At 55.6% G+C, this 16889-nt stretch overlaps 1 protein-coding gene across 1 annotated transcript; it reads left to right on the forward strand.

Moving 5' to 3' along the window:
• Positions 1-12: 12 nt before the first annotated feature.
• Positions 13-16613, forward strand: POMGNT1 (protein O-linked mannose N-acetylglucosaminyltransferase 1 (beta 1,2-)). Its single transcript, XM_014939365.1, has 22 exons — positions 13-145; positions 1074-1268; positions 4315-4423; positions 4825-4940; positions 5256-5321; positions 5759-5872; positions 6523-6640; positions 6943-7041; positions 7554-7681; positions 8253-8323; positions 8606-8681; positions 10149-10232; positions 10355-10396; positions 10593-10651; positions 11173-11245; positions 11548-11676; positions 12008-12133; positions 12287-12351; positions 12733-12777; positions 12955-13090; positions 13597-13706; positions 13998-16613. Exons 2-22 carry the CDS (start codon positions 1158-1160, stop codon positions 14098-14100), a joined length of 1980 nt encoding a protein of 659 aa, XP_014794851.1. The 5' UTR covers positions 13-145; positions 1074-1157; the 3' UTR covers positions 14101-16613.
• The last annotated feature ends 276 nt before the right edge of the window (positions 16614-16889 follow it).

Genomic DNA, 16889 nt, shown 5'->3' on the forward strand with positions numbered 1-16889 from the left:
CGGCGCCGGAAGCGGCGCGGCCCCGCTGGCGCTGGGGGTTGGCGGGGCGGCGGCAGCGCCTCAGACGAGCCCCGGCCTGCCCAGCCCCGGCCTAGCCCCGGGCCCCGCCTCCGCCTCGTCTCGCCTCAGCCTCCCCGCACGGACCGTGAGTAGCGCGGCCGGCACTCACCCACTGGGCCGCGCCGCCCGGCTTCTTCCCCCCCCACCCCGGTTCCCAAGCGCCTAGGCCCCCCCGCTCTTCCTCGCTGCAGCTCCGGGGCCGCCGCCGTCGTCCTTGGACGCCTGGCTCTATCTTCCCTCCCACCTTTGGCGACCCCTTCCCCCAACCTTGCATGCCCCCCCGAGTCCCTCTGCAGTAACCCCCCTCCTCCCTCCGGCGTCCCCTCGCCTTTCCCCTGAGGGCTCTGGGTCCCCCCCAAGTCTTCCTCTCCTCCCCTGAGCGCTCCCCACCCCATAACTAGTGCTCCCCACCCCATAAGTAGTCTTTTCCACCTTACTTGGCCCCGCTGGGGGGGCCCTTGTGCTCCCTCTGGGCCCCTGGCATCCCACCCCAGGCCCAGTGGGTTGTGTGGGGAGCCTCAGGATCTCCAGCAGGTCCGAGGCCCAGCTCTGGCCTCTGTATCTAGGCTGGCTGCATCCCTGTTGGTGGGGATGGTGCCTCTCCCCTCCAGGGACCCCACAGGCCGATGTGGCCAGTGACAGGCCCCATATTGGCAGGTGTTATGGAGGTGCCATCAGTGGCCTCTTGGCTGCTTTTCTTTTTCGGGGGTGGGAGTGGGCCTGGTGCACCACAGCAGCCTTACAGAGGGGTTGGGCTGGAGCAGAGGTCCTCACTGGCCCGTGGGTTCAAGGGCTACCCATCACCCTGCTTACAGTCCTCCGGCAAAGCCTGGCTTCGTGGATCGCTCCCTGTGGGGCTGGGGGTGCTGGCACACGGGGAGGCTCTGTGGGGCTTTTCCTTGTGGTGCATGAGTGCCACACACAGCCACTGCTTGTGCCAGGCTCTGTCTTTGCTGGGGACAGGGTTTGAAGGGGCTTGCCTCCCTCACCCTGCGCTTGTCCTGTCCTGGCAGGGAGCCCCGATGGACACGAGAGCGGAGCAGAGTGCGTCCTGACCCCTGCCCCACGCGGCGGCCCCTCTGCCAGCCCCTGTGACTATGGATGAGTGGAAACCCAACCCCACCGTCAAGCCCCACAAGAAGCGCAGCTGGTACCTCGCCTGGAAGTACAAGCTGATGAACCAGCGTGCGCTACGGAAGCTGTGCCAGGTGAGTCACCCGCGGGCCGGTGGTGGATTAGGGAGGATAATCTATAGGGTTTACAAGCTTATGGAGCAGCTGCATGGGTGGAGGTGGGTCTGCTGGCAGTCCTTGGTGACCTAACATGCTGGGGTACGTAACTTGTCCCCCAGAAAGCTACATCCACTGGCTTTGTACCCATGTGTGCCATGTCTGGCAGCTCCTTCCAGCTGCAGATGGACCTGTTGGGTGGCTATGGCAGGAGATACAGTTATCCAGGCGTCCTTGGGAGGCTTTCAGCTAGAAACCTGACTGATTCCTTCCCTCCTGGTTCCCGACCTGTGCCAAGGGCTCAGCTTGCAGTGGGAAACCACCCCTGCCCCATTTGATTTGCAAACCAAAGCTTGGCACAACAGGTGGACAGAGAAAATAGGGCTGAGTAACAGGATCCCGTGCCCCCAGAGGCAGCTGGCGTCTGGGAAAGCCATGGGCCTGGCTGCTTGTGCTGTAAAACGGCTAATCCTCAGCGCAGCCAGCATCCTGGGGGGTGTCTGGGGGTGTGAGGACAGGGAGGGTTTGGCCTTCTGGCAGCAGGCTGCAGAAAAAGGGCCTTTCCTGAGATGAGCAGAGCTTGTGGAAATCTGGCAGTTGGTTTCTGTGGGAGGAAGAGTAGGGGAGGGCTTTGTGTGTGCCTGGGAGGATGAAGACTTGTGAGGGCTCCTTGGAGAAGGGGTGGTGGGCACTGGGGTGCTGGGGGCTTGGGAACGGGCCTGGTCATTCAGGCAGGCATTGCCCACCACAGTGAGGCCAATGGGCTAGAGCCTGTCCACTGTTGTCTCTCTTTCTTGTTGCTGCTGTGGCTTAAAACAGAGATGAAAATTGAGCTTAAAATATGTAAACTAGAGCTGTGACCATGGAGTAGCCAGGTCTACAGCAGCTGGGCCTCTGTCAGCAGCTCTGACTGGGCCAGTCTTTCTGCTCTCCGTTGCTGGTCCTGCTTGATGCTGCCTTGTTAGCTATGGTCACCTGGGCTGTGAGGCTGCTTCCTTGCCTGTCCAGCACCAGGGGGGAAGGTCTGGGCAAGTGGGAAAGGTGGCCTTACTTCTGGTCACCAGACACAGCCTGCTCATTGCTCTGAGCCCAAGGCCCTGTTCTTGCCTAATTAAAAGCTTTCTGTGCACAGATCTCGAAAGGTGTTCATGCTCCTAAGTCAACAGCAAAACAAGCCAAAATATAGTGATGTTTAAAATATCACATTTTCTACCTGTCCATCTGTTGTTTTATTGCTGGTTTTTCATCTTCCCCTTCCTCAGTTACTTCTTGAACCCATTTGGTTGCATGGCAGAGGTAGCAGCAACACATAGCTTTGAGGGAATAGCTGGCCAGGTAGAGGGAGAGATCCTTTTAGTGCCTCTCAATAAGGGCAGGCCTGTATGTGATCTCAGCCCCATGCCAGACCTCAGAGAATTGAGGGTTCTAGAGCTGAAAAAGGCACAGATTTTTAGAAAGCAAGCTGTTGGGGTGTTGAGAAACAAGGGGAGGGTCTCAAAACCACCCCAGACCTGTCTCAGCATCTCCTTGTGGCTCTATGATGAGCAGCCTCCACCAGCCTGTCACCTCCTCTCCTTTGGTTGCTGTGATACCTCTGGAGGAGCTTAGCAGGACCCTGAATTTGCGTGGCTTGGGAAGACCACCTGGTATGTCCGTAGCATGGCTGCGCTGTGGGATGAATCTGTCAGCAGCACTTAGCAATCAGGTTTGGGCCTCCATGATGGCTCTGTGGTGAGCTGGATGGTCCTTCCTGACATGGAGGCTGGTAGTGAAGCCCTTCAGCAGTTTTAGCTTTGAGAGTAACAGCTGCTTGGGGCTTTGTGTCTTAAATCCAACAGCAAAGCCTTCCCTTGCTGCGTGGCTGTCCAGGACAGCTTTTGGACTCTCTGCTAGAGCTGTTCCTCAGCGCTGGTGCATTGTTCTGGCTGCTGGACAAGAACTTTGTCCTCATGCAGCGCCCCACAGCCACTACTTGCTGCTGTCACCGTTCCACCATGAAGAAGCAACTGGGCCCTGGGTTACAAAGTTCCCTGGGTCAAGTAAAGAGAAACTGCTTCAGCTAAAGCCTCATCTTTCAACCCAGGCCATCCAGCATCCCTCATCAGCATTGCAGCTCTAAGACCATCCTCTTGGCTGTGAGCAGATGTGCTCTTGCAGCTTACACCCACAGGCAGATCGTTTCCCAACATGGGATGTTGGCAGCTCAAGTTTTCCTGTGTGGCTCTGTCTCAGAACAGGTCCTTCTAACGTGGAGTAGTTTCTGCTTTACGCTGGGTTCAAAGAATGAAATCGGGGAAGTGAAAAACAAGATGCATTTCAATGAATAGAGGCGCTTGTAGAAATGTTGTAATCTTTTCTTCCTCCCCTTGCTCTGGGAGCAACAGGAGCATGGGACATGGTGATGCTCATGTTGGGGGTTCCCATGGACTGCTCCATAGCCCCCTGTGTTGGCATCCATGTGGGTCGCCTTGGTTTGCTGCAGACAGTGAGGCTGGGAGCTGTTCTCTGCAGCCTGTGGCACAGTGTGGCTTCCTGAAGTCAGACCTTAGCTTCTTGCCTTTGCCTTGCTTTAGTCACACGGCGTCTCCTCTCCCTCTGAATACCCTGGATGTGACCTCTGGTTGCAGAGGGAGAGATGAGGGTAGTGGTGCTGCAGGAGAGGCAGAAGTTTGCCATGGGAGCTGTAACTCTGAATTACCAAACTCTTTGCACACAGAGACCCTCCACCTTGGTGCAGTATTTTAGCAGCAATCTGCTCGCCAATCTGGAAGCAGGGACTCATTGGAAGCAGGTTAATTCTCATGTTTCAAGAGCTCAGTGCTCTCCAGCTAATGAAAGCATTTCACCCCAAAACTCAGTCACCTGTATGTCTTTGCCTTTTCCCAGAAGAAAATAGGGGAAATGACAGATGCTTATGATGCCTTGCAAGATCTCCTTGGCGTGCCCTGCAGCCTCTGCCAAGGAGGTGGCCTGATCTTGGGGTTGTTACTTACAAGTTGGTAACACAAAGCATCCTGCATTGCAGACAGGTGCCGTCCTCTTCCTGCTTGTGACTGTAATTGTGAACATCAAGCTGATCTTGGACACCAGGAGAGCCGCTTATGAGGAGGAAGAGGAGTCTGCACAGGACTACGGTGAGGGGCAGCATCTTGCTTTTCTCTGAGAGCAAGGAAACCTGAGGGAGGGAAGTAATTTCTTTAAGTCAGGGCAAACTTGTGACCAGCCACGGCGCAAAAGACAGGTCTCTGCTTGTGGGTTTAGTAAAAGTGAAAAGAAAAAGCTCTTCCCATTCCTGGTCTGTCTACTCAAGGCTTTGGCACATTTGCCTGCAGAGGTCTCTGTGGGGATAGTTGGGACCAGACCTGTTGCCATTTTAGATTTTCCTTACTTGCCATCCCCATAGATTCTGACCAATGCTTGCTGGGCTGGGATACCTGGTGGGCATGACCTCCTGGAGGCTTGGCTGGGCTAGTGCTGAGCAAGGACAAGTCAGAGGTGCCTTGGCTGGTTGAGACTGGGCATTTCTTCCCTGTAGATGACGAGATGCTGAATGTGGAGGTCCCTAGGCGCCCTGTCAACAACAAGAAGGTCTTGGATGTCGAGGTGTACTCCAGCCGGTCGAAGGTCTACGTGGCTGTGGATGGGACAACAGTAAGTGATGGGTGCTGACTGTTCCTGTGAGCAGAGGATGGGTGGAGCTGAATGAGTGAAGCCTCGAGTGGTGGGTGGGTGGTGAGAACACTTCTGTAGCTGGCAGAAAGGTCAGGAGTGGATCCCCCTCCTGCCTACAGGGCTGTGGAGGTGTTGTCCTGCATTGCCTTCTACTCTGGCATCCATCACTGCCATGAAGCAAAGCCAAAATGTCACAGGAGAGAGACTTGCCCCTTCTCTGGGGGCTCTGCTGTGTTGAATGGGCTGGGAATAAGAGGTCTTAGCATATGGTTCTCATTGCTTTTCCTCTTGCAGGTCCTGGAAGATGAAGCTCGGGAGCAGGGAAGAGGGATCCACGTCATCGTCTTAAATCAGGCTACGGTAAAGTGTCCCCACATGTCTGCATTTGTCTTTCTTACTGGGCATTGTTCGTCCTTGCTCTTTAGCTGTTGGGAGCATGAGGCAAAGGGCAGCCAGGAGAGAAGTCCCCAAATGCTTGTTTGCCTGTAGTTTCCAGAGCACGACGTGGTCACCCAGAGGGTCACCACAGTGTTTGTCTTGTGCTCGCCTGGCTGTCCTTGGGGAGAGGTGGGGAGGACTTGTGAGGTTGGGTAGCGCTGTCCCATGGACCTCAGTGCACTTCATGTTGTGCATAAAGGCCCAAGGGCTGAATTCACCTGGGGACTAACTCCCTGACATACCAGAAAAGTAACTCATCGTGTTGCTCAGGGACCAAAGCTGCCAGGACAGATTTCCATAATTCTATGTGCCCTGGCTGCACAGCACTTAAGATACATCTGGTGTTTCAATGCCAACAGGGTCACGTGATGGCCAAGAGGGTCTTTGACACCTATTCTCCCCATGAAGATGAAGCCATGGTACTTTTCCTCAACATGGTTGCCCGGGGCCGGATCCTGATCTTCACCATTAAGGTATGTGACCTAAGTGTCAAAAGAAAACGTCACTTTGAGTCAGGATGCCCTGAAGCTCATCTGAGCAGCTGTCTGCTGGATGTCATCAGGCATTCCCAGGGCTAAATGTCACATCCCCACTGGGCTATGCCTCCCTGGCTGGATCACCTCCTTTGTCCTCGTGTTCACCCTTATTACTACAGATACTGATGTGTGCCCAGCAATGCAGGAGAACTAAAAGTACACGTGTCAGAGCCTGCAGCAATAAACAAGAGGTTAGATGGAGAATGGACATGAGGAAATATACGGATGTGGTGGGACTCTTCTGGGTCCTAGTTCCAGGCTTTGGTGGGGGGCACTGTGGACTGTGCTGGCTCTGGGCTGCTGTGTGAGCAGCACTGTGCTGTTTCAAGTTTAGCTGTGTGAACGCATGGCCCTGCTTGAGAGCAATTTGGTCTGGAGGAAACAGGAGTCTGCAACTCCTCTGACCTCCCTGTGGGTCATGATGAAGTCACTGGCAGGTTTAGTGGCACAGACCTGCTCATGAAGGTTTCTGGCCCAGCTGGTTCAAGGCTAGGAGTGGGCCCTGTACCTCTTTGATATTGATGAGATACTTTCCTTGTCTGCATCAGGAGCCAGAGCTCAGCTGCAGGATTGTGTTTTGTTTCCAGGATGAAGGCTCCTTTCACCTCAAGGACACAGCCAAGAATGTCCTGAAAAGCCTGGGGAGCCAAGTGGCACCATTCCTGAGCTGGAGAGACATGTGGACATTTGTGGGGAAAAAGGGAGGTGAGTCTAGCGCAGGCCAGGAGAGGGTTCATGGCTCCTTTTTTTGGAGGAGAAGCCAGGTGAAGACAAATCCAGCCCAACCCTAACACACTGTGTGAGTGGGAAACAAGTTACAGACAGTGGCAGCTCTGTTCCTGGGGGTGAGGGAAGGGATGGAGGCAAAGCACGTCCCTTCAGCAGCTTGCCAGTAGCCAGTGGGAGAAGGTGCCAAGCTGCCAGCCTGAGCTACAGCCCCTGGTCACGCATTGACACAACAGGGATGGACCCTTCCAGACAGTCCTGATCCTCTGTCCCTGTTCCAGGAGAAGTTTACGGGGAGAAGCATGCCAAGTCACCCGCCCTCTCAACATGGGGTGACCCCGTACTGCTGAAGACAGAAGTTCATCTGACATCCGTGGAAGGTAGGAAGTACAACCTGCTGCGTGGTGCCAGGTATCTATGGCAGATGTCTGCCTGCTGCTCTCGGTGGTTTTGAGTCAAAGCTGTGGGTCTGTGAGCAGTATGCCAGCATGGACTTAAAGGCTGTTTGAGTTGGGGATGGTAAAAGTGGGGCCAGCCTCATGTCTTCCTGATTTCAGTTCCAGGTATGGTTGTTGAGAAAGATGAGGATGGGGAAGTGGGGACATGGTCTGGCCATTTGTTACCACCCCAAACCAGGCGTAGCCCAGTTTTTGTGACTCTTGGCCTTGAACATGGCCCATGGCTGCTCAGAGAGGCCATATGATGGGGTTGGCTTCTGAATGGCTCCTGTGGTTGTATCCTGCATCCAGAAGCGTTGCTTGTTTGTAGTAATAAGGACTGTCTTGGTGATGGCTGAGCCCATGGAGAGCCGTCTATGTGGCAGTGCAGCCTGGAGCACACATGAGAAGGCCATGGGGATGAGCTGTCTGATTTTCCTCCTTGGTGCCTCCAGATGCTGAGTGCCATTGGCCTGACACAGAGCTGAACCGCCGCCGGAAGAGATTCTGCAGCAAAGTAGAAGGTTACGGTAGCGTCTGCAGCTGCAAAGACCCCACACCCATTGAGTTCAACCCTGATCCTGTGAGTGCAGGGGAAGAGTATTCAGGGAAGGGAGGCTCCGGGAGGGAGGGAGGGCTGGGCTGGACCAGGTGTGTTTGCAGCTCAGATGCAAAGCCCTGTCCTTAAGCACCACCTGGGTGGTGAAAAGTGCCCTTGTGCAAGCTCTTAACCCCAGCAAAGGTAAGGTGAATGTACATGCTCAGGTCATGCTGGGGAAGGGGTGTTGAGCTGCCAGATGACCATGGCTCTGGGGACCTCGGCGTGAGCAGTGGACCTTGTACATTTGGAAACAGAGCAGCTAAAATGGCCTTTGGGTGATACTTGTCATGATGCTGAAGGGTTTGGACAAAGATCTCCAGGTGGATGCAAGTTGGGATTTGGGAGCTGTGTGTGAGGTGGGATGAAGGAGGGAAGCTGGCAGGGTCTCCAGCAGTGCTGAGTGGAGTCCTGGTTGGTTGATGTGATCCTGAGCCAAGGGGTGGGACAGTCCAGCTCTGCTGTTTAACAGCGGGGGCTGATCCCTATCCCTTGGATCCTGTTTTCAGTGCCATGGCCTCCCCCAGCCCCACTCACACACGTTTTTCTCTTCCAGCTCAAAGACAATAAAGTCTTCGATGTGCCTGTAGCTGTTATTGCAGGGAACCGCCCCAACTACCTGTACAGGTAAGTGTCTCCAGGGGACATGGTCTCTGCTCTGTGCCCAAGCCCTCCCCCCTGTCCCGCTGGCAGGATACAGCCACCTCCTGGGTTTGTGTGGGCAATGTGGGCAGGCCTGCTTGAACAGATCCCAGGGCCCTTGGCCATGGGAAAGGGAAGATCCCAAGGGTATTAGGTCCTGGTCGCTTGCCACGCACCTTTTCCCCCACCCCAAGGGATCCCTGCCCCTCTGCTGAGTGCCCTGGGCCCATGGGGGCTGTGTGCTCAGGCCCCTCCATCTCTCCCCAGGATGCTGCGCTCCTTGCTGTCAGCTCAGGGTGTCAATCCACAGATGATCACAGTCTTCATCGACGGGTATTACGAGGTGAGAGCACTCCCAGAGGTCCCTGTAGCCATGTCCTTGGTCCCCCAGTAGAGAGTATGTGGTGCTGGCCCAGTCCTTGGTGGGTGGCAGGCTGTGAGCACCTTCCCCCTTCCTCCTCCTGTGGGTCACACTGCTCCTCACCCACTCCTATGCAAAGTCAGTCAGCTCAGCCAAGCCATGCGTATGGATGAAGGTGCCTTGGCCTTTCCCAAAGCCCAAATTTTACATCTCCATGTCAGAAAGAGGCTGGTGTGCAGGAATGAGGTGGTCATGCTTGGCTCTCCCCATCCCCCTTTCCTGTCTGATGAACATCATCAGCCTGGGTGTAACGCTGCCTGTCCAGCTCCCTCACACAAAGCAGAATGAACCAGTCCAGCTGTGCCTGTCCAACTCCACTCTCAGTAAAAGGTGAAGACACCCAAACCAAACCTTTTTCACAAGGCTCATGAAAGCTGCAGCCCAGTAGAGGAGAGCAGGTCCTTTAGAGGGCAATGACCTTCCAGTCAGCTCAACATTAGAAAGCCCTGGAGGATCTCTCTGCAAGCCCTGGCTCTCTGGAAGTGGGACGTGCTCGGGGACAGGCCTTTGGCATCCTAGTAGGTCTCAGCAGCTTTCCTGCTTTCCTTGTCTCTGCAGTAGCCCATGGGGTATTGTCTGATTCCCTTGTGGAGGTGGGGAAGGGAACAGGCTTTTTTCCCTTGCAGGCCTCTCCCACCACTGCCAGGTTGTGGGGCTGGGGGAGCTGGTGTGTTTATGCAGGCTCTTACTGCAGCACAACAGAGTGGTTAAAGATAGCAGCATCCATTGCTATGGCAACTGGAGCAGCATCCCTCAGCTACGAGGGGGCAGCCTGAACACTCCTGCTGCCATGGTGGATACCAGGGAAAGGGGGAACGGTTGGTGCAATGGGAGCTCCTTCTTTCATTTGTGGCTAGTGGGTGGGATGGACAGTAAGGGGATGGAGAAGGCCTTAGTGGGGCCTTCTTCAGCAGAGATATGTCAGCCCACACGTGGATAACTTCTGCCCCCAGTGTGGATGTGATTGGTCAGACAGGTCCCTTTCTTGGCAACTGTGAGAGAAAATTAAGTTGATTGTGTTTTGACATTAAGCAGCTAGTAAGTGTTCCTGGCTATACCTGTTTTCTTTCTGCACTGTCCATGGAGGACTGGGGATTTGGGCTTCTCGGATATCCTTGAATGCAACTTTAGGTCCCCAAACTAGCAGGGCTAACGGGAATTTATGGTGATCCTTAAGGGCTGAAGGCCTAAGAGGATTTGGTGAGTTCCTTGCTGTGGGGTCTTCAGGACAGCATCATTTGGAGCCTCACTTGCCCCCAGGGAGGACAACCACAGACAGGAGATGCCACAGACATATTCTTAGTGTCCCAGGGATCTGGCAGTGCTAGAGGGTGGGGAGAATGTATCCAGACCCACACATTTGACAAGCTGTGTACATTCGTGTTGCAGGAACCGATGGATGTTGTGGAGCTGTTTGGTCTCTCAGGAATCCAGCACACTCCTATCAGCATTAAAAATGCCAGAGTTTCCCAGGTGAGAGACTTATCCCAAATCCTGAGGGGGGGCAGGCTTAGTCCCACATCTGTGCCAGGCTACCCCTCCCTGTGGTTTGGGGTTTGATGCTAACACAGGCAACAATCTGTCTTGTCTTGTAGCACTACAAAGCCAGTCTGACTGCAACCTTCAACCTGTTCCCGGTGAGTGAGACTTCTGCCTCGGCCCTGTCGAGCTGCTCTCCTGTGGGAGCGTTTCCCTGGAAGAGTGGCATCTCTGAGCCCCATCTCACAGGAGCTGGGATCAGCCCTGGGGGATAGGGAACAGCACAGGCAGGGGACACTGCTTAGTGTCTCTGTTCTGTTCTTCATCTTTCTGACATCTCTCATTGCCCTACAGGATGCTAAATTTGCTGTGGTTCTGGAGGAAGATCTTGACATCTCTGTTGACTTCTTCAGGTAACGCTGTGGGTCTCTGAGCTCCTGTTTGGGTGGGGAGTTTCCTAGGAGCTCTCTGGCTGCTCAGGAGAGACCAGATCCTTGCCTCACTTGTCTGAGGCTGAGCAGTGACCAAGGAACAGCCATAGCAAGAGAGGTCAGGTCTTGAATCTGCTGTCCTGGCACTCAGTGCATCTTCAGTTTGGGATCTCTTCCTGGTTTGCTTTTTGGGAATGCTAATCCATTCTGTACACACAAGGTTGGAGCTGCCCCATAGCAAGAGAACAGGGACAGCGTCTAATGGGGCTCCTGTTTCTTCTTAAGGAGGAAAAATTCTGGAATGGGAGACAATATTGTCCCCTCCCCATGGTGAGATGCAACTTAGCTTGTTTGGGTGTTCTTTCTCTGATTTCACACAACCACCAGCCATCTCAGCCCAAGAGACAGGTTGAACCCCCAGCTGTTGAGGTTGTCTCGTCTCTTTGCTTTGGTTTGCCTGGGAGAAGGATATTTGACCAGGAACTGGGCAACTCTTTCCTCAGCTTTCTGAGCCAGTCGATACACCTTCTGGAGGAGGACGAGAGCCTGTACTGCATCTCAGCTTGGAATGATCAGGTGAGTCAGGGAAGTGCTGGAGATGAGACACCTCTATCCTGTGGTGTTCCCAAGTCAGGCTGGGGTCTGAGTTTGGTCTGTAAAGCAGGGTGTCATCCCCACCATCATCCTAGGTGGGTCCATCTCCCCAGCCCTGGACTGTCCAGAACTGCCGCTGCAGCTCACCGCCCTGTCCCTGCTGTCTGCTTCCCAGTGGCTGTCCCTTGCTCCCTGTGCTGGAGGTCTCCCTGGAGGAGGATACCTCCTATTTTGGCAAGGTAGGGGTGTATTCAGGGTGCTGAATGCTCCCCATCACATCGCAGGGCTACGAGCACACGGCTGAGGACCCCTCGCTCCTGTACCGTGTGGAGACCATGCCAGGCCTGGGCTGGGTGCTCCGGAAGAGCCTGTACAAGGACGAGCTGGAGCCAAAGTGGCCAACCCCTGAGAAGGTGAGTACCCTAGAGGGACCCTGTCTTCTGCACCCCCACCTCTGCCCATCAGCAGTCTCTGATCATTACCCAGTCCCTGTGGGTACAGCTCTTGGAGGGGCCCTGGCTCTCCCTGACCTTCTGCTGGGAAGGATGCCCAAGCAGAATGGATTTGAGACAGACAATAACTTGAGGACCATGTTACCAGCCACAGGGTAGATGGAACATCCCAGGCAGGTTGGGGCCAAAAGGGGCTAGGGCTGGTGTGGGCAGCCAGAAAGGGTCCCTGGACAGCCACGGTACCAAATCATGTCCCCAAACTTGGGTGTGAGTGGCAGTATCCCCTCCACAGCTCTGGGACTGGGACATGTGGATGCGGATGCCCGAGCAGCGGAAGGGCCGGGAGTGCATCATCCCTGACATCTCGCGCTCCTACCACTTCGGCATCGTGGGGCTCAACATGAACGGCTACTTTCACGTGAGTGACCTCCTTCAGCCCCCAAGCTCCATCCTGCTGCTGAGCTCTGACTCAGCCACCTTTCCAGGTGGCAGGGATGCTTGAGGTTACCTCCAAGTACTGCTGACTCCTTACTGAACCCCATTTTCCTTCCTTCCTCTTTCTTCCTCCTAGGAAGCCTATTTCAAGAAGCACAAGTTCAACACGGTTCCAAATGTCCAGCTTAAAAATGTGGAGAGGTGAGTGCTGGTCAGAAGAAGACCTGGATGAAACAGTTGCTTGACCTGACCCGTGTGCCATTGTGCTGGGGACACCTCCTTTTCTTCTGGAAGAACAGCCATAACTTCCAGCCCCAGCATACTTGGCCTCTACTGGGGAATCCTTGCGGTGGTTTTGAGGTTGGGTTCAGCTGCCCTGTGCTTCTGATGGACGTGTTGAAGGGTCATGATTTTGCTGCCACATCCTCCAGGATATGTGGCAGTCCCTGCTCTCCATTCATTGCTCCACCCTGCCTTTTTGTGTTTTGCTGGGGCAGTCTTAAGTTTGGATCGTCTTGGGATGATCCCTGCTTCTCAAACTATCTGACTCTCTCCTCATCTCTGTGCTCTCTCCTCCAACAGCTTGAGGAAGGACGCTTATGAGACTGAAATTCATCGACTCCTGGGGTAAGTGCCTGCAGGGAGGTTTGGAAACCATGCACACGCTGAATGAACCAACCAGGACAGAAGAAAGGGTGGAGGTGGCCCTGGCAGCCCCAGCCAGGGCTTACCTGTCTGAAGTACCCTGCAGTGGGAACAGAGAAGAGGTGGGGTCCCCTCTCAACCCCTGTTCTGTTTTCACAGTGAAGCTGAGGTCTTGGACCACAGCAAGAACCCCTGTGAAGACTCCTTTGTGCCTGACACTGAGGGCAAGGTCTACGTCATGTTCATCAGGATGGAGCAAGAAGCAGATTTCACCACCTGGACACAGCTTGCCAAGGTGAGGCTCCTGACATGGCCTGTCCTTACCCCTGCACTGACCTTGACATCTCCGTGAAACATCTGGCTGTTGTTTTGGGGTTTGTCCATGGCCTTGGATGCAGCTTAGCAAATGGATTCTTGCAGCCCTTGGGTGTTAATTAAGGTTCTGGTGTTTGCAGAAGGCACTGGGTCATCCAGGGCAGATGTTTGGCTCAGTAGATAAAGAAGTCTTTTGACCTCCCTGTGTGGGAACCCAGGACCTAAGCTTGTCTTGAATGATCACCTCCAGAGCAGCAATGGTCAAACCCCCTGTCCTAAGGCAGGAATGGGAGCAGGTTCTCCCTCTTATCTCGCCGATGGTGGCTGGAGGGGTGCTGATCTGTGCTGCCCCCTGATCAAGGTGCCGCCCTCTCTGCTGTGTCGTGATGAGGGAAGAAGTGGTGGCTCTTCCCTTGCCAGGGGACACCTGGCCCTGGTGCCTGGCCCTGGGCTCTGATGCCTCTTCCTCCCTCCCCACCATCCTAGTGCCTCCACATCTGGGACCTGGACGTCCGTGGGAACCACAAGGGGCTGTGGCGGCTCTTCCGCAAGAAGAACCACTTCCTCGTGGTGGGGGTCCCTGCCTCCCCCTACTCGTGAGTATCGGGGGCACAGCAACCTGGGTAAATCCCCCCTCCCCATCCTCTGGGGCCTGTGTCCTGCCCAGGGCACTGCATCATCCGCCTTTGTGCCAGCCCAATCCTGGGGCATATCACCCCCTTTCTGAATCATTGTGGTGGGAGGGGGGACGGGATACGTGCCCAGGGCTGGAGGTTGTCCCAATGGGAAGGAGATCATGCCAGGGAGGAAGGCAGGGCTGTTGGGAGTTGGGGTCCTGAGGGAGACCACCACCCCTGCCTGCTCCCATCCAGCCTCCTCACCTGCAGGTCTAAGAAGCCCTCATCAGTGACCCCGATCTACATGGAGCCCCCCGCCAAGGAGGAGGGGGCAGTGGCAGTGCCAGCGGTTCCTGCAGCAGAGCAGACATGAGACTGGCAGCTGGGAAGCAAGGGGGACCGGGAGAAGATGGAGACCTCCACGGTGCGGAGACAGAGTTGGCAGCAGCTCTTGGATGCTGGTGACCAGACACAGACTCCCATTTCAGGCTGCAAAATGAGACCTCAGGCTGCCTCCAGCAGCCCCCTGTTGTGGTCTCCCTCTCACGGGACAGGGTACTTCCCTGTAGATATCCCATCCCCTCATCCCAGGAACTTTTTTTTTTTAACACAGACTCTTTACTAACGCTGCTCCCATCACCCCCTGGCTGGGCAAGGCTGGAGGAAGGAGATGCTCGGCTGAGGGCTGGCAGTGGCCTTGAGAAACACCTCTGCTTCCCTTTTTTGGCCCCCAGGTTCTGAGAAGGCAGCGTGCTCATGTGCTAGTGCTGCAGCCTACCAGCTGGGTGTTATTTATTAATTCTTTCCTGGCTGGCTTCATGCCTGGTGGTGAAGGTGGTGGTGAAGACGGGGATCTTCCAGCATCTCTTCTGTCTCCTGCACAATGGATGCACCTTGAAGACTCTATGCTGGGTTGGACATCTTCCCACATGCCAGCTTTGCTGCTTGGGCTGCAGCAATGGGTGCAGCCCAGCTCATAGGCAAAAGGGAATACTGAAGAGGAGCTGAACTTCCTGTGGACACAAAGGGGGTGCCCTCTACCCAGCACGAGGGCGGTCAGATGCCCCTTCCCTTTCTCTGCGATTCTGGGAGCTGGAGATGACTACAGATAGAAGTGGAGCGGTCTGTGTGTGCTGCGGCTCGGACCATCCTCACCCACCTTCTCTGTGGGGAGCAGCCCTGCCCCATGAGTCGTGGGAGAGGGGGTGAAAGTGCCTTGCAGAGTGAGAAGGGAGCAGCCAGCAGGCATCCCCCCCGCAGCTGCAGGGCCAGGATGAGCCGGGGTCCTCTAGAGCGAGAGGTGCTGTGCTCTGGCGTGGTACTGTACCCTGTTTCTCCCTCCTCCCTGGCCAGGTACCCCCAGATCTTGCTGAAGGCAGAGAGGGTTTATTCTCCTGAATCCCCACCCTTACTGTGGTACGTTACAAGCAGGGAAGTTGTGAGCTGGGGTGGGATGCGCAGCCTGGTTCTCCTGCTGTGGGACACCCCTCATGGAGAGGGAGGGGGGGGTCCCTATCCCCCCTCCTGTGCCTTAGGAAAAGACCCCAACACCCCTTCCCACCTCCTTGGTACTAATGTTTCCCTTCCCTGGGGAAAGTCCCAGACCCCTTGCTCGGTGCACTTCCCTCTCTCATCCATGCAGCAAGAGATCCATTCTCTGCCCAGGTCCGCAGCCTTGGGCAGGGATGCTACCCTGTGGTTTGCCCTCAGCAAGAGGATTTGCTGCTCAGCCCTTTCCCTGTGCTTGCAGGGGCTCTTCCCCTTCATTTTCTCACTGTGAGCTGAGCATCAGGGTCTACACGACACTAATTTATTTATTTATTGCTTGTGGGAAGGGGAGGATGGCAGGAAGGCAGCACTGAGAGCTGGCAGCCCCCCAGCCTCCATGGGGGCAGGTGGGGGAGGTTTGTCTCTCGTCCCCCTGGCTCCATCCTCTGTTTCCCTCCTTCCTTCCCTGGGGCACATCACCCCTTTTCTGAATCATTGTGGTGGGATGGGGGGACAGGATACGTGCCCAGGGCTGGAGGTTGTCCCAATGGGAAGGAGATCATGCCAGGGAGGAAGTTGTGAACCGGACATCTGCTCCTCTTTGGCCAAAATGAGCCCTGTGTGGGCACAGCGCAGCTCTGATGTGACTGCAGGGACTCTGACCCTAGTGGTCCCTTGCATGCCTGCCCCAGCAGCAGGGGTGGGATGGATACAGGAGGGGGGAACAAGGGGGTGCAGGGTGGCACCCTTCAGACTGCGGTACTTGGCTTTGGGTTCAGCCCTGCCCTCCTTTGCCACCCCCAGAGCTGCCCTTTGCTGGGATTCTGCTCTGGCAGCCAGTGGGCAGGTGGCTTCTGCACTGGCCATCAGGCTAACGCAGGTCCTTTCAGTGTGATGGTGGCTTCTTCCTGGGGAAAGCAGCTCTCTCCTTGTACCCTGCTTTGGAAAAACTTCCACGGCTCTCCACCATGGTGCCCTTTCCTTGGCATCTTTGGTCCCAAGGCCCTGTTTCCCTTCTCCCTGAGACTAAATACATTCCCTTTCCCTTCTTCTCTGGCAGGGCTCAGCCCTGGCTTCCTCCTGGGGCCTGGGAGAGGTGGCCCTGTGGCTGGGGAATGGCTAAAGGCAGGTTCACCCCTCTGCTGCCTGCCCTGCAGCAGCCAGGGGACCAGGGCTCCCTGCTCTCGGGAACAGCAGGTCTTGGCTGGTGGGCTTCAAGCTCTCCTCTCTCCACCCACTGCCATGGGCCTTCTGGGTGCTCTTCTCCATCCATCCCTTCCCCTTCCTCCAGCAAGGCTGCGGTGTGGTGGCCGTGGCAGGGCTGGGTGCGTGGGCATCCCCGGGGCTTGCTGCTTTCTGAATCGAATTATTTTTTCAAGAGTAAACACTGCAAAGCTGTTGAGCCTCGTGTGTTTCATGGCTGGCTTCATGTGTGCAGCCCAGGGCCACCTGCAGGGCTAGCTGCAGGCTAATGGTGGCTGTGTGCCCCTGCCCTGTGGCTGCTGTGCCAGCAGAGGTCCTCCGAGCCGTGCTGTGCCGTGCGGTGCCACAGCGCCTGGCACATGTTTACGAGCTGTTTTCCTTATAGAGCTTTATCACTTTTATCTTCAGTTCAGCAACCGTCGGAAACTCTGACCAGCTCTGGGGACTCTTGGTGTAATCAACCCCCCCTGT

This window comes from Calidris pugnax, unplaced genomic scaffold (assembly GCF_001431845.1).
Source record: "Calidris pugnax isolate Ruff unplaced genomic scaffold, ASM143184v1 scaffold18, whole genome shotgun sequence".
Taxonomy (NCBI): domain Eukaryota; kingdom Metazoa; phylum Chordata; class Aves; order Charadriiformes; family Scolopacidae; genus Calidris; species Calidris pugnax.